General features: G+C 40.4%; 1 protein-coding gene across 1 annotated transcript in view; it reads left to right on the top strand.

Annotated features, from left to right (window-relative positions):
- Window positions 1–4998: 4998 nt before the first annotated feature.
- mettl24 (methyltransferase like 24) overlaps window positions 4999–15283 on the top strand; it is a 35860-nt gene continuing 25575 nt past the window's right edge. The window contains exon 1 of the mRNA XM_067571937.1: window positions 4999–5800. Within this exon, the coding sequence (XP_067428038.1) occupies window positions 5441–5800 (360 nt within the window). The 5' untranslated portion in view covers window positions 4999–5440. The remainder of the gene's footprint in view (window positions 5801–15283) is intronic.

Raw genomic sequence — 15283 nt, 5'->3', positions numbered from 1 at the left:
AACCTTTTGAAGGCCAACAAATATGTATGCCTGGTGTTTACAACTTAAGCACAGTGATAATGAGCTGCTGAGTTCATAAACATCACAAGGTCATGTTTAATATCTCAAAAACAACACGCTGCAGCCTAACTGACTTCCTGTCTATACTTTTTTTCCCCATTCAGCTACTAAGGCTGCAATATTTTCAATTTTTGCTAATTTGCTAATTATTTTCTCAATTAATCATTTACACCAGAAAATAGTGAGAAATGGTCAAAGTGACATCTTCAAATTGCTTATTTTGTCCAAAAATATTTCAGTTTACTGCAATTAGAGACAAGGAAAAGCAGCAAATCTTCACACTTGAGAAGGTGAAACCATAAAATGTTTGGTGTGACTTAAATGATTATTAGTTGACGGCAATTAATGTTCTGTTGATCAGCTGGTCAATTAATCAACTAATCATCTCAGCTCTGCCTAAAACACAGAAACCTGACTGATATAAACATGAAATTATGGCCTGAGTTGTGCCTGTTTGTGTATGCGCATGTGTGTAACAGTACACGTTAGTCTTCAAGCCAGGGTGAATCAACCTTTTTTTGACCCTTGATGCCACATGAGTGTGTGCATTTGAATCCAAGTATTTCCTTTGTGGTTAGTTTTAATGAGCCACAGATGCAATTAAGTACTATGGTCTTCACCACATTGTTGGTATGGGATCCCTGCCTTCTCACTCTTCTATGTACCGCCAGAGATTATGCAAGACTTCCCAAAAGCTACAGGAGAATTCATGACACAGAAACCCTCTTGAACTTCAAGCCAACCTCCCAGTGCCCTTGTTTCTACAAGTGTTCCTATTGGATTCTGTGATTAATGATTGATACGTGGAGTAGGCTGTATTGACTTGTCTTGGCTGGATTCAGAAGGACTACCACTACAGACTGTGACAGTGTTTGCTTTTGCCATCGCACTGACTCACCATCTGCTCCATTTCGTCAGATGGGAAATAATCAAACAGCAGAGGCATAATTGAACTAGGTCATTCATGCAGACTGACAGTGGCAATTTATAAATGTAACCTCAAAGTGAACAGCAGGTCAGCTTCAACATTTGAACATCAGCCAATAATTTACATATTTTCTAATGAGACTCTGGCTTGAATACCATAAATAAACACAAGAAACGTATCAGGTTGTTTTAAAACATACAACAATATTGATTTATGGCGCAAACAGATGTTGCCATTAATCAAACAGTGCAAGTGGAGCTGATGTCTTACACATGTATGCAAGGCTGGGGTGTTAGAGGCTACAATCTGCAATTGTGCTACTACTGTAATCTGAAAACCTCAAATACACAAAGTCACAAGTAAGTCATTGATTCAGTAACTCAAGATTGAATTAGGGTTTGGTTCTGAAGCTCTAAAATAAATCTGCTCAAGCTTCTTTCTTCCACACCATACACTACTGTGTATATATAATATATAGGCTACCAGAGAACTAAATCCAGTGCGTTTAGTCGACAGCTGCTTGATGACCCCTGGAGTTTGATTCATTTGTCGAAGGGCTGTGTTTTTCTGTTGACTGCTTACTGTGAGAAAGCTGATAAAACTATGTGTCAAGTGGTCATCATGGATGACAAAGCTGCTTATCCTTGTTGAGAGGCGAACGCTTGTTTTTGGACATGTCCTGTTCTGCTCTGTGGTTTGTTGAGGGTGTGGAGAGGAAAGACGCCTGAGGAGATTCGTTTTACAGCCTCCAAACCCAAACTCTAATTCAGTCTGAAGTTCGTAGATTCTTGGGTTTTGGGTTTATTCTGGGTTTGAGTTAGATGCATATGTGTGCATATCTCTTTTGTTCAGACCTTGTGAACTTTGTGTGTGCGTGTGTGTGCGTGTGTAGTATTTTGGGCCCCAGCCGAAAGCAAACACACGCTAACCTTCACCTGCTCCTGTCACAACTGGCTATTTCCCACCGATAGGTTTGTCCAAGTCTCAGTGTATCTCCCGCCAGGAAAAAAAGCCTTTATTCTACTGCGCAGACTAACCCATTTCAGTCCAGTTTAGTCTAGTTTTTCGTTGTGTGTTTTGAAACCTACTTTATCAGAGGAGCTGATGTTTGTTTACAGTACCTGCAAGTACCCTGCACACTTTATCTTGGGGTTTCTAAACCTAAAAAGAGACTGTGTAATCTGTGAACTCAACCTCACATCTTTTTATAGTCTACATAATCACTCATGTGCACACCTTTTGTGCAAGCCACTGCTGGGTTTACACTTTTCTTCTTGTAGCTGAGGTGTTCATTCTTGTCACCCTAGTCTGACACCATTTTTCCCTCTTTATTCCCAGGAAGCTCAGGCTATAACACTTTTTTTTTTCCTACTGAGTATGAACGACAACAGATCTATCTACTGGCTATAAATACTACTCAAAAATCCAAATTTCTGACACAATCTGTGTTAAGTTTGAGTTGTATAATTGGTTGGATGACTAATTTGAGCCATATTATATCATGGTTAAGATGTTTCTGCCAATATGATCAATGTTTTCCATCATCGCTATCACACTTCCAAGCATAAATGGTATTCAGTCAATCTGTGGAGTCAATGGTAGGCCTCTGCGTGGCCTCTGTTTGACCTATGCTGACATCTGTGCATTGCTAAATAAGAAGAAGCCAATGGATCAAGTTTACATGACCTCTGCTCTCTGGACCCTATTTTGGCATGCAGGAGAGGAGAGGAGAGCAGAGGAGAGGAGAGAGGCTCACACGAACGCATTCCATGTGGCTACAGATTTCGGCCAAATCATTGCAATATGTGAAACGCCGTCTACAGAGGGAGAAAAAAAAACTTCCATCTGAAAAAAGCCACAACAGAGAGCCTGTTTTTGAACTGTTTCATGTATGATGTGTCAGTTTTTCAAAGGGAAAGTTGAATTGCTCTTGTGTGCTGCCAAACACGATCATGTATACTCCCTATAGCACAATTACACAAACAGCTTGAGGTTTGAAATATTTCCACATGTGTTGTTTGTCTGCTATATATGATCATTTCTCTATCTACTGTCAGTGGTACTGGGTTCATTCTTTCCTCATTTTTCCATTGCTTCCTTTACCAATACTACCAGACTCATACTAAATTGTAATCCAATCAATATGGAGGTGATAAGTGTTCATAACTCACCACTGGGTGGCAGTAGAGATTGTTGTTGGCATATTTCTTCCCAGACGTTACTGATGTAGATTAGATTGATTCTTTGTAATTGTTTAAACTAAAGTAGTTCAGTTTTTAATCCCAGAAAAGTAAAGTACATGCAGGATCAAATGCTCTTAAAAAATTACTAAGTTTTCTGAAGCTTGTTACTTAAAAACGGAAAATTCTGCAAATCTGGCACATGTCAAGCAGGTAAATAAAATAATAAAGAAATCTAAAAAATGTCTCGACTCGCCAGGTTTTGTTTTGTCCCAAGCTTTATCTCATAACTGTTTATAATTCCCATTGTGATAAGATTTACCAACAATGGTAATGTATAAATCACAAACCAACCTTTCAACCAGACTGTGACTGAGAATTAGCTTGATTGACTGATGGATTGATTAATAGAGCAATTAACTACTGAACATGTTGCCACAATAAATCCATTATAGTCAAACACACCAGGCTTATTCAGTTCTTTAACCTCATTATGGCTGCATTTACCACCATATTGTTCATTTTAGTGCCTATACAACATTGTGTATTCTAGACCTGACACATACTTCTTGTATGCATGAAAACAAAGCACAGCTAATATGTAAAACCTTCCATATCTCCCTCCACCAAAATGTTACCCTCACAAATTCTTGTTCTACATCGGAAACAAATTAATTGTGAAATTAATCTGAAAATACTACGTGAGCATCAGAAAGAGGTGAGTTGCAATTTTGCATGAAAGTCAGAACCATGAACAGCTCACAGTGGGAATTTGAAGGATGCTTATTTACAATCTGAAGGGGGCAGTAAAGAGCTACATATAAACCCATATACAAGTTTGTCATAGGTTCTGAACAGCATAGAGAAAGCAGCTTTATCGTTATCCTCCACTTTCTTTGTTCTAGCTCTGTCAGGATGCTCTGTGAAGCCAGGAAAATCCTAATTTCCATCCCACGAGCTGTGCTTTTCTCTATCCAAAAATAATACGCTTTGGCAGTCCTGATAAATGATGTGTGTTCTCTCCTTTGGTCTAAAATATCAATAACATATTTAATAAATAGGAGCACTAGGAGGGGGCTCTGATTATTTATTTGTTTATAAATAACAGCAGATTTAGCGGTCTTTGGAGGAAAATCAATGACAAAGTTAATGAAGTGACTTTAGAGGAGAATGTGGCCAGAATTGGCTTACAAATTAATTGCCAGGGAAATTAAGGAACAGAAGTTAGTTTCAGCAAGTTGCCAGAGATTTTAAGACCTGACTGAAATAAATTAAAGGAAGGAGTCCGTACTAGACCTAAGCTGAGAGTAATGATTTGATTTCTTAGGTATTGTAGGTGAGATCTGCTTCCAAAATCAATGAAACCATGATATAATCTATCTAAACAATCCTTGCAATAAAACATCTGTGTGACAAATCATCACATTTTTATCAAAAGTTGTCCTGTGTGTCCTCAAAGAAAATATCTCACGTGCCCTTTAATTTGTGGACACCTTTACACTCTTAAAAATATCATTTTCATACATTTTGCAGCAAAACAAATTGCTTGATTTAAGCATGAATGCAAGTTGATCCATTCTGCAAATCCAGGCTGTGCAGTCGTGCTTTGTGAGAGAGCCAACTCAACAGATGCTGAGAGAGACCTGCATGGGCCCGTGGTGGAGCAACATGCCCTGCCCAAGTCTAGAGTTACACAGTAACCCGAGATTCAGCGGGGCGGGAGAGGCAACCCAAGGGAGGGAGCAGAGCAACATGGGGGTGTGTGTGTGTGTGATGTGAGCCAGATAGAAAGAAATAGAAAGCAAATTAAAGGGGCGTGTGTGTTTGGGGAAAGGGAGACTTGAGAGTGTGAGGAGGCAGTTCCCAAACTTTTCAAAGAGAGCGGCACACATTGTACTTGTGAATCTGTTTGCAGAGCACACACACACACACACATATATACACACACTGACATGCACACAGTCATTCAGAGCAAGATGCACGCACACATGTGTGTGTTGGTTCATGAGCAGAGGTGTTCTTGACATGTCCCTGTTACATTAACTTACCTCTCTTAAGCTAATGGTGGACTTTGGACCTGCAGCAAAGGGGACGCTGGACGAGAAGAGAAGAAAAGAGCAGAGAAGAGAAGAGAAGACAAGAGAAGAGAAGAGAAGAGAGGAAAATTCTTGGAAGGACAGGAAGAATGGGATAGAAAAAAGCAATGAGCAGGCTAAACTGTCCATTTGAGGAGATGGACTGAAGAAACCAAAGGAACAGAAAGGACATAATAATGAACTGCAGGCAGCTGTGGATGGACATGTGCAGAGAGCGACTCACCCAGGGACTGCTGTTGCGTTTGGGCATTCTGCTCACTGCTGTGTGTGTGAGCATTCATGTTTACCTGGAGGCAGGTTGGCGGGGCACACCTGCACCCCTGGCTGTGGGACATCCCATCCGCTCTTGTCACAACTGTGGCCAACAAAGCAGAAGCAAACGGGTCTCTGCAGAGCCAGGGGCACAGGGAAGGAGCATTAAAAGGAGAATCTCCTATGTTCGCATGCTGAAGAAGGACAGCCCAGCTGAGAAGAGAGATGGAGACAAAGAGGACCCCTCACTACCGTGCTGCCCACCTCTACTCTCGCAAAAAAAGGTATGTTTCACTTTAATATCCTATCAACTTCTGAGTGCTTAATTGTTGCGATTAAGATTCTTGTTAGGTTATCTGATGCTAAATCATTGCTGTGGGAGACAGAGCGGCTCAGTAAAGAGCTTTCCATCCATCTCTGTGAGTCACTGGGTTAAAGCTCAGTAATCCCAGGAGGGTGATGAAGGAAGAGCAGAGTGCAGAATCAGTGCATGTTCAATGAGTGCCTCTGAAATGCTTTGAAGTTGAAAAAGAGAGTTTGTCGCCAGGGTTTCTGATGAGACAAAGCTGCATTTTTTTTTTCTTTTTGATAGATGCATACAGTTTAAACAGGTGCAGATTTGACACAAACTACAAACACACACACACTCCCCTCTTGCTGTCTGTGCATCAGTGCAAATCTATAGAGTCAGCTATAACAAAGGACCATTCAGACACACACCCACCCACATACATGCCCACATGATCCAGGGCTTGAACCTTGACCTGTGAAGGGTGTGTTAAAGAACCTGCTTAACAAAACTCCCACTTCCCTCTTTTTCTCTGTCTCTTTATGCCTTTTATTTTTTTCCCCCTTTGACACAGCCCTGCTCTTTGCTCTTGCCTTTATTTTGTCATTCGATCTCTCCATCTATCCATCTCCCTTTTGTTCCCTTCCACTGCCCTTTTTCCTCAACCCTCCCACCACCATAACATACACACATACTCAAAAACACACACACCAAATGCACCTTTCTCTATTCCTGCCTTCCTCTCTTTCCCAGCCTCCTGTTTTCTTCCTCTCTATTGTATTTCCTCTTTTTGTCTCCTTAGGATGAAAAAAAAATGCTCGTTCGCTTTTGTCTTTGAATCTTTAATGACTTAAACCAACGAGAGACCAAGAAGCAACAGTGCTGAGTTTTAAATGCCGTGAATATCACTGCAGGGCTATTATGCCACACTGAGAGATGGGCATTTGTGCACCATCAATATTACAAACCACCATATGCTCACTTTCCCAGCCTCTTAACTCAAAATTTGTCATATAAGATGCCCTGGAGGGGCCCTGATGAAATTTCTGTGTCATGTGCTGCTGTCGTTTAGTTCTCTCTCTCTCTCTCTCTCTCTCTCCTTCATTCTTTCTTTCTACACTTCTTCTCGCTTTTCCTCCATTAAGGCTCTCATCTCAAAGATCACTGTTGCTCTTTTGCTCTGTCATGTTAACTTGTCCTGTTCTTCACGCTCTCATCCATCCTTTTGCTTTTTCATCCCCCTCTGTCTGTCTCAATTTTAAACTTCAGACTCGTCTCCCACTTCTAACCCATATTTCTCTCAGTTTTTCTGCCTTCTTTTAACTTCTCTTCCCCTCTCTCTCTTTCCTGCTCTCTCTCCGGCTCCCTGCGTTCTCCTCTCGGCACATACTCATGCATAGCAGATGAAATAATGGGCTGGAAAAGCAGGACTATTGCTCTGCAAGGAAGATGACAAGAACGCCTCCAGTGACCTTGATGAATAGCAATGGATGGATGGATTATGAAAGAGAACATCCATAAAGAAGTTCAGTTATCAGTCAGCAAGATAAAAAAAAAAATGGCTTCATAGCCAATGGCCTGCACAGGCTGGGGGACATTAGCTTTAAAAGCTCATTTCCGGGGAAACTTGTTATAGTGTATATATTTCAATAAAAGTGCTCATTCATTTCAGAATTTCTGGATTCTATCAGCTGGTTTTTGTTAAGAATTACAGGGGTGTGCCCGAATACAACGGTGTGCTGTCTCTGTGTTATGGGTGTATAAATAGGTAGAGGTCTATCTGCAATGAGGTGATGAGTAAAGTTTTACACTCCAGTTTGAGACCCGTGTGGGGACCTCCTTCATACGGTAGTTTATTCATGAACATTTATTGTAACACTTTAATTTTTTAGAATTAAAATCGAAATAAAAACAAAAACAGGATTTGTAAGCCTCTTCCCACTTTTATTCAAATGCAAATACAAATAATTTTGCTGCCTCAAGAAATACAGATACAGATACAAATACTGGGCCCTCTGCACATCCCTATTAAGAATAATTGGTATTTTTGTATTCACTGAGCTACAGGCCAAACGTGATCATACAATTAATGGTGTGAAAACTAGATGTAAGTCAGTTTTTGAAATTGTCTGTAATTATCACCTACAGTATCTTACAGTATTGGTATTTCTTCTACCTTGCTGTGAGGTCTGGCATGTTAGCTGTAGCTTTTAGATGTTGGGCTGTTTCTGCTGTCACCAGAGGTAGAGTAAGCTTGATGTTCCTACGGAAATAAACAGAAACTGTTAGCTGCACCTCACTTTCATCTCTTTATGAGCTGCTGTGAATCTGAGTCAAACCAGCGAAATGCTTTGTAACCGTCAGGTCTACGTTTACAGCAAACAGATATTTGTGCAAATGCTGCCACGCTGTCACCTTCCCAAGAGTCAATTCTTCTTTCATTCATCTACATCTGTTTAGATTGTGAGCATGAATGATGAGGTAAGGATTGTCCTCAGTAGGTTCAGTAAAGGTGAAAATTTTAACACACCTGCATTTATAGACAAATATTTATAAAATAGAACAACTTAACCCCTAATTAGATCATTAATTAAATGTACACAAGGACAGATATTTTAAATGATAATCCCTGAATGGTGAACAAAAAACTATGATCAATGTACTGTAAATACCACAACTGTATTTCACATGACACAAGTATATCATGTTGTTCAGCAGCTTGTCCATGGCTCTGGGGAAAAAGCTGTTTCTCAGCCTTTTGGTTCATGTGTGTATGGTTCTGAGCCTGCCTGAGGGAAGGGTGGTGAACAGGGGGTGCCTGGGGTGTGAGGGGTCTCTCATGATGTTAGAGGCCTGTTTGCAAAGACGGCTCAAGTGGATGTCTCTCAGGTTTGATAGTGGGGAGCTGACGATCCACTAAGCAGTTTTGACTATCCACTGCAGTTCTTTCCTGTCTGTACCAGACTGTACAGCAGTATATCAGGATGCTCTTAATCGTGCAGCAGTAGAAGCTGATTAGCAGTATTTGGGAGAGTCTTTTTTCTGAGGACGTCAGGGTCTTCAGTGTCCTCAGAAAAAAGAGGTGCTGCAGGGCCTTCTTGACCAGGTGGGAGGTGTTCAGGCTCCAGGTCAGGTCCTCAGATATTTTGACTCCCAGGAACTTGAAACTAGCAACCCGCTCAACCTCCTCCCCACAGTCCAGTGTGGTGTGTTTTTCTTGTTTTTTCTGAAGTCAATGATGATTTCCTTAGTATTTTTATGTTGAGGGTCAGGTTGTTGTCCTAGGCTGCTTCATTATTATTGGATATCAGACCCACTATATTCATGTCATCTGCAAATTTGATTGACATGTCGGAGCTGTGGGTGGGAGCACAGTCGTAGGTGAAGAGGGACTAGAGGAGTGGACTGAGGATGCAGCCTTGGGGGTCCCCGGTGTTGAGGATGATGGTGGATGAGGTGTGATTGCCCAGCCTGATATGCTAGGGGTCTGTTGGTCAGAAAGTCCTTGATCCACAGACAGAAAGTGTTTCTAAACCTAGTGTCTGCAGTTTGTTGACCAGTTCGTTCAGACTGTTGGAGTTGAATGCCGAGCTGAAGTGAATGGACAGCATCCTGACATTGGTGTTGGAGTTTTCTAGGTGGGTGAGAGCTTCATAAATTTCATACACTGTTGTGCAAGATTGAGCTGATGGTGAGGGATTTTCATTGTATTTAAAGTTGGAAATAATAAATATATTGTAATCCATCTGTATGATTAGGGTAAACACCACTTGTACCAGTTAGAGACACTCTCTACTCTACTCTACTCTATTACTGAGAAACGTTGGTTGGGTTTGTTGCCTGGCATTATATTGTGTCCCAATCCTGAATGAAACACAATTATTAACTCCATACCTGTCTGGCTGACAGTGTCAATACCATCAGACTTCATCACGTCAGTAAAGAATATTTTGATGACATTTTTACTGTATATCAGCATCTACAAGGTGACAGCTTCTCAAACACAACACCAGCTGCTCTGTCATCTTGGCTGCTGTTTGAAAATGCTGAAAGTTTTAACTTTGAGGCATTCTCTGAGCAAAATGAAGTGAGAAATCACTTAGAAAAGTTATTTCCAAAACTCATCCCAGAAGCTATAGTGAAGACAGATGACAAGACAAACTGTTGCTGACAAATTCTGTCTCCCTTAATAAACTGTGTGTGTGTGTGTGTGTGTGTGTGTGTGTGTGTGTGTGTGTGTGTGTGTGAGAGAGAGAGAGAGAGAGAGAGAGAGAGAGAGAGAGAGAGAGAGAGAGAGAGAGAGAGAGAGAGAGAGAGAGAGAGAGAAGAGAGAGAGAGAGAGAGAGCTTAAGGGTTTGTTTTAGTAATAACCAATCTAAAGGAAATCTAATCTCTCAGCTGTCATCCACATAAATACACTCACAGGCTTCCTCTTTAATCATTTACCTTTTGCAGGCTTTCTTCCCCGCTGTGAAAAGCAGAGAGGGATGAGGTGGTAAATTATAGACAGACATAAAAAGTGTGTTAGCCCAGACAACAGCAGCAGGGATGAAGGGAGAGGGAGATGGAGAGAAAGACAGAGGGAGGAAGACAGATAGACAGAAAGAGAGCAGACACAGCATGCAGTGATGACTCAGCCTCCTGACTTTAACACAGTAATAAACAGACTTCAGCCCTGAAGTCACAGTGACGCACACAAACATACACAAACGCACACACACACAATACATATACACTCCAACGCATTTCTATCTCTATAGCTGAAAGCTACTAAAAGCTTTGAAAAAGACAAATAGCTGCAAGTGGCTCAAAAAGTCACCCGGAGATGACGCAGCATGCTCATTTGCATAACTGTGTTTCTTATACCAATTCTGCTCTCACCCACTGCCACCGGTGGGAGAGGAAGTGCTATTATTATACCTGTTTGTGTAAGAGAAGCAGGAGCCATTAGTTTATACCCTGATTTTCTATTCTATTTTTCTATTTGGACAGCACTTTACTTCCATATACTCTGAGTCTGTATATACAGATGTCTCTCTGTAATGGATAAAGGATGCACTTGGTTGCTTTTCAATTTTTATTTTCCTGGTACAAGGTTTTGTGTTTTTTTCTTAGCTACATTAGCGTTGTCAAGAGATGGCAATGTCAATGGTCGGTCAGTCCACCGCTTTTGTTTCAGACTGAAATATCTGAACAACTTTCAGATGGACTGACATGACATTTTGTACAAACAGTCATGGTCCCCAGAGGATGAATCCTGATGACTTTGGTGACTTTTTCTCTACTGCCAGGGTGAGGTTCACATTTGTGGTTCACAAATGGTTCATTTGTGCTGTGAAGTATCTCAACAAATGTTGACATTCATGGTCTTTGTAAAGTTATTAGATTGTTGAGGGACAAAAGGCAAATGTAAGAGACAATAGCTTTTATATATTTATATATTTGTGTGTAGATATGTTTTTACGAAACATGGTTTGCACTCAGTTATTTAAACAAAAAATTGGCAAATACAGAAAGAAAAGGAAGCCAGCAGAGAATTGCAACAAGCGTCTCATTACTCCTCAGAAAAAAAGCAACTTCGAAGTCCACAACTTTCCTACGCTTTGACAATATAGTCCTGGAAGAGGCACCAAGTTTCCCATCAGTCCAGTTGCTTCCTGTCAAAAAAGAGAATATTGATATTCCCTGCTGCTTTTATTTGCTAGTGCATAGACAATTGATTTCAGTTTCTTTTCTCTTACTTTATAACAGTATAATTGATTCTTTCAGTGGATGAGTCTTTCACTTCATCCATCATTTAATATTTTAAGATGCTTTGTTCAGGAGGAAGAAAAACAAATATCTCCAAATTAATGGAGAAATTATTTATTCATGCTAAACTTCTTCACATTAATCCTTTAACTCTTCCACTGCATAGCTCCCTCTAATCATTTCTGCCTGCCTCCCATTTCACAGTGATGATATTCTAAGTGTGTGAGCGCTGCAGTGCTTTTCTGCAAGAACTATACCTCAGTGTCTGAGATTTCTCCCATATAGGCCAGCTGTCATTCACGTGTCACACACACTCAAACTCACATTCCATATGCAGGCAGCACATAGATCATAACAGAGAAGCAACGTGGAACCATGGATCCTTTCAGACAGGCCTCACAGTTTTGGAATATTTTATAACATGAAACCCGATGACAACCCGCTGAAATGATCATGCAGTGATGTCGAGATGGCAGAAAGGCAATCTTTGCAATCCCCTGCAATCAAATCACTGATCTTTTAACTTATCGGAAGAAAATTGCATCCACTGATGGGACTTGTTCGAAGCCTTGAATTTAAATAAATCAGTAAACTCCTGTATTGTAAGACAGAAAACACATTCAGAATCACAAATTGCAGTATGCGTGGTTCAGCTAATCTAAAGCAATGACACCTGTCTCCTAGCACTGCACAAGACAGTCCCAATCATCTCCCCTGGTTGCCATAGAAAAGCTCAAGTTTTTGAACTAAGTTCCTTTTTCTTGTTTTTATGTGTATCCTCTTGCCCATTTCTGCTTTTAGTATTTATTTTTGTCTCTGATCTAAGTTTTATTAGTTCAGTCTTTTGATATTATGGACCAAGCTACAACCAAAAGCATTTCACTGCGGAATGTATTTGATGTGTATATGACAAATAAAAACCTTGATCCTTGAACCTTGAAAGCGGCTGTGCTCTGATCTATCAGAGGCAGGACGGTTAACCAGGCGTACGTTTGCCAAACCAACAAGTTTGTCCTCATCCTTCAAGTCTTTTCTCGTGTAAAACCTACTATTTGAAAACACCTAACATTAAGCATAAGTCCCATCTTTGTGTTGTTTATCCATGTAAGTTGTCAAGTGCGGTGTTTTGTTCGCCTCATTCTTCTGCGCCAAGCCATAATACGCTCATTACCCACTGATGCCTGAGGGCGTAAAAATAGCCACTGGTACTTCTTGATGGTTGGTGAGACCTGCAGTCACAGCAGGTGTCAACCCCCCCAACGGCCACAAGGAGCAACAATTCCATACTTGATAACAAACGACAAGTGACATAAATCTGAGATGTATGCTTTATCAGAAGTTTTCAAAACAGTATTTTTCAGGTTCACAAGAGAAAAGACTTCAACGATTAACAACTAACGACGATGATTTGACGACTAACTGGTTGGTTTGGCAAATGTACATCTAGTTCCAATAAAGAGCAGAGCAGCACACAGCCACTTCACTTTATGGGAACCATGCGGTGGATGAGATGCGTGTCTCCTTTAATACATACTAGCACTTCAAAACCATCAGTTCTGTTTATTACTCTGTTGATGTTGGCAACAATGGCAGTGCTTCTATTTGTTTATAGACAGCCTAGACAAAAATCTAGTGGAGAGGAATTAAATAAACACAGTACAGCCTTTTGAGCTCACTATAATTCACTCTGTTTGAGTAAATTTGAGTAACAAATAGAATACTTTTGATTAAGTTAATTGATTCCACCAAAAGAAAAAAGAAAAACCAATAAGCCAAAACCGCCTGCACTTTAATTCAAATGATTTATTTTAATTAGATGGGACACAAGTTCATTTTGCTGCAAGGCAAGTATTAATTACTTTTGTTCAAATAGGTATTAGCGTGATACCAAATGAATACTTTGCTCCTGAACGTTGATTAGTTCAGTGTTGGGCTAGAGTGGGAACAGAAAAGACCACTTTGTGCTGTCTGTACCAACCACCACCAGCCAGCCGGTGGAATTTCTAATGCAGAAACCCAGTGACCTTGGTCGTGTCTTGGAAAGCTGAAAGACCTCGGCTCAGCTGAGGGAGAGACTGTTAGAAAAGAATGGGAGGGGTTGACTTCTGTAATCCCAAAGGTGTGATTGGAGTCAGTTCTCAGACATCTTTAACCTCCAGCTGGGGCATCTGGGGAACATGGGAGTCACAAGAAATCAACGGCTGAGAAGCTGACATGTCACCTGGGTCACACTGCCCTCCCTGTTGTTGAGCTACAAATTTCATCTCCTTCACAGATACTAACTACTCCCATTGGTTTCTATACTTACTGCTTAACCGGCCTCTAACAAAACCAAGATCATTCATGCCCTGTACAAGTGACATTTGTTTAAGCAAAATCGTATGTTTATTCACTTTCTGTTGGAAGGAAGAAAGTTGATAGTGAAGCTTGTCTTAAGTCATAGAATCTCCTAAAATGTAAATATTAAGTAAAAGTGAAATATAAATATGGATAAAAAAGATTGCAGCAGCTAGCAAATAGGAATTTGAATGTACTTTTTCTACTATTCCAGGCATCCATTGGTTTCCATATAATTCTGTAGAGTACAAAAATCAATTCATCCATTCTATCACAGTGAACATCAAGTCTGCATTAATTTCAAGTTACATTCTTGTTGTGAGGCAATGCAAGCAGACTTAAATGACTCTCCATGTCAACTGCATGCCAAAATAATGCAACATTCACATAAAGTAATATAGACTCAGTCATTACTGTAATGGATTACATAAATCAAGCAAGTCTCAAGAGTCTGCTAATTGATTTTTATAAGGTACAGAAATTAATTGAAGCCAATGGATGCCAGGGACAGACAGAAAAATATGTAAAAAAAACCAATCTGTGTACAACATATTTGAAAATGAGCAAAAATGCAAAGTACACAGGATGAAAAGTCAAGAGTGAAAGAGATAAAAACTAGTATGACCCTGTAAGATTGTCTGCAATTGTGCAAAAACTTGTGCACAACATTCTTTTAGTGTTATTTCATAGGCAACAACAATAGCAGGATAAGCAGTTCATACTGTGGGATCATAAGCACCTCGAAAGCAGCTTATACATAAGGTTAAATAACTCCAAGCATACACAAGATATAGCACACGAGCCCTTTGGTTTCCTACACTTTGGGATCATATCACTGCAGTGACATCACATCACTCCTTTTGCACGCGCCAGCCACCCTGGAGAAGTAAACAGCTCCACAGACGCACACAGCTTTGCTTGCTCAATGTGAGATTAGTGTCCAAACAGAAACAGTCCAGGCTGGAATCTGCACCAAGTTATGGAGGGAGGAACAAAGAGGCCTTTTCAGATAATCAATCATCCTCTCTCTATAAGTTTACAGAAATATGATTAATGACCATGAGCATGGGTTTAAACACTTTTTAAATATGAAAAACAGCTGAGAGTGTATCACTCTGGAGATGACAAGATATTACTACTTTTATTGTGTCATGAGAGGGATCATTATAGGTGCCAAATCATACGCAGTGTTTTAAAACTTTGGCTGTGTAAGAAGTTCATAGCGCGGCGATGAGACCTGAAAGCTTGTGACTGTTAAATGCAACTCTACTAAACAAACCCTTTCTCGAACAAGATGATCAAAACCATATGTAGCAGATGGAGAAACAGACGCCACTCAGTGCATTTTATGCTATTGACTGAATAAACAGAGGGTCTCTTGTGTACGCTA

This window comes from Thunnus thynnus, chromosome 18, assembly GCF_963924715.1.
Source record: "Thunnus thynnus chromosome 18, fThuThy2.1, whole genome shotgun sequence".
Lineage (NCBI taxonomy): Eukaryota > Metazoa > Chordata > Actinopteri > Scombriformes > Scombridae > Thunnus > Thunnus thynnus.
This window is presented reverse-complemented; position numbering and strand designations above follow the sequence as displayed.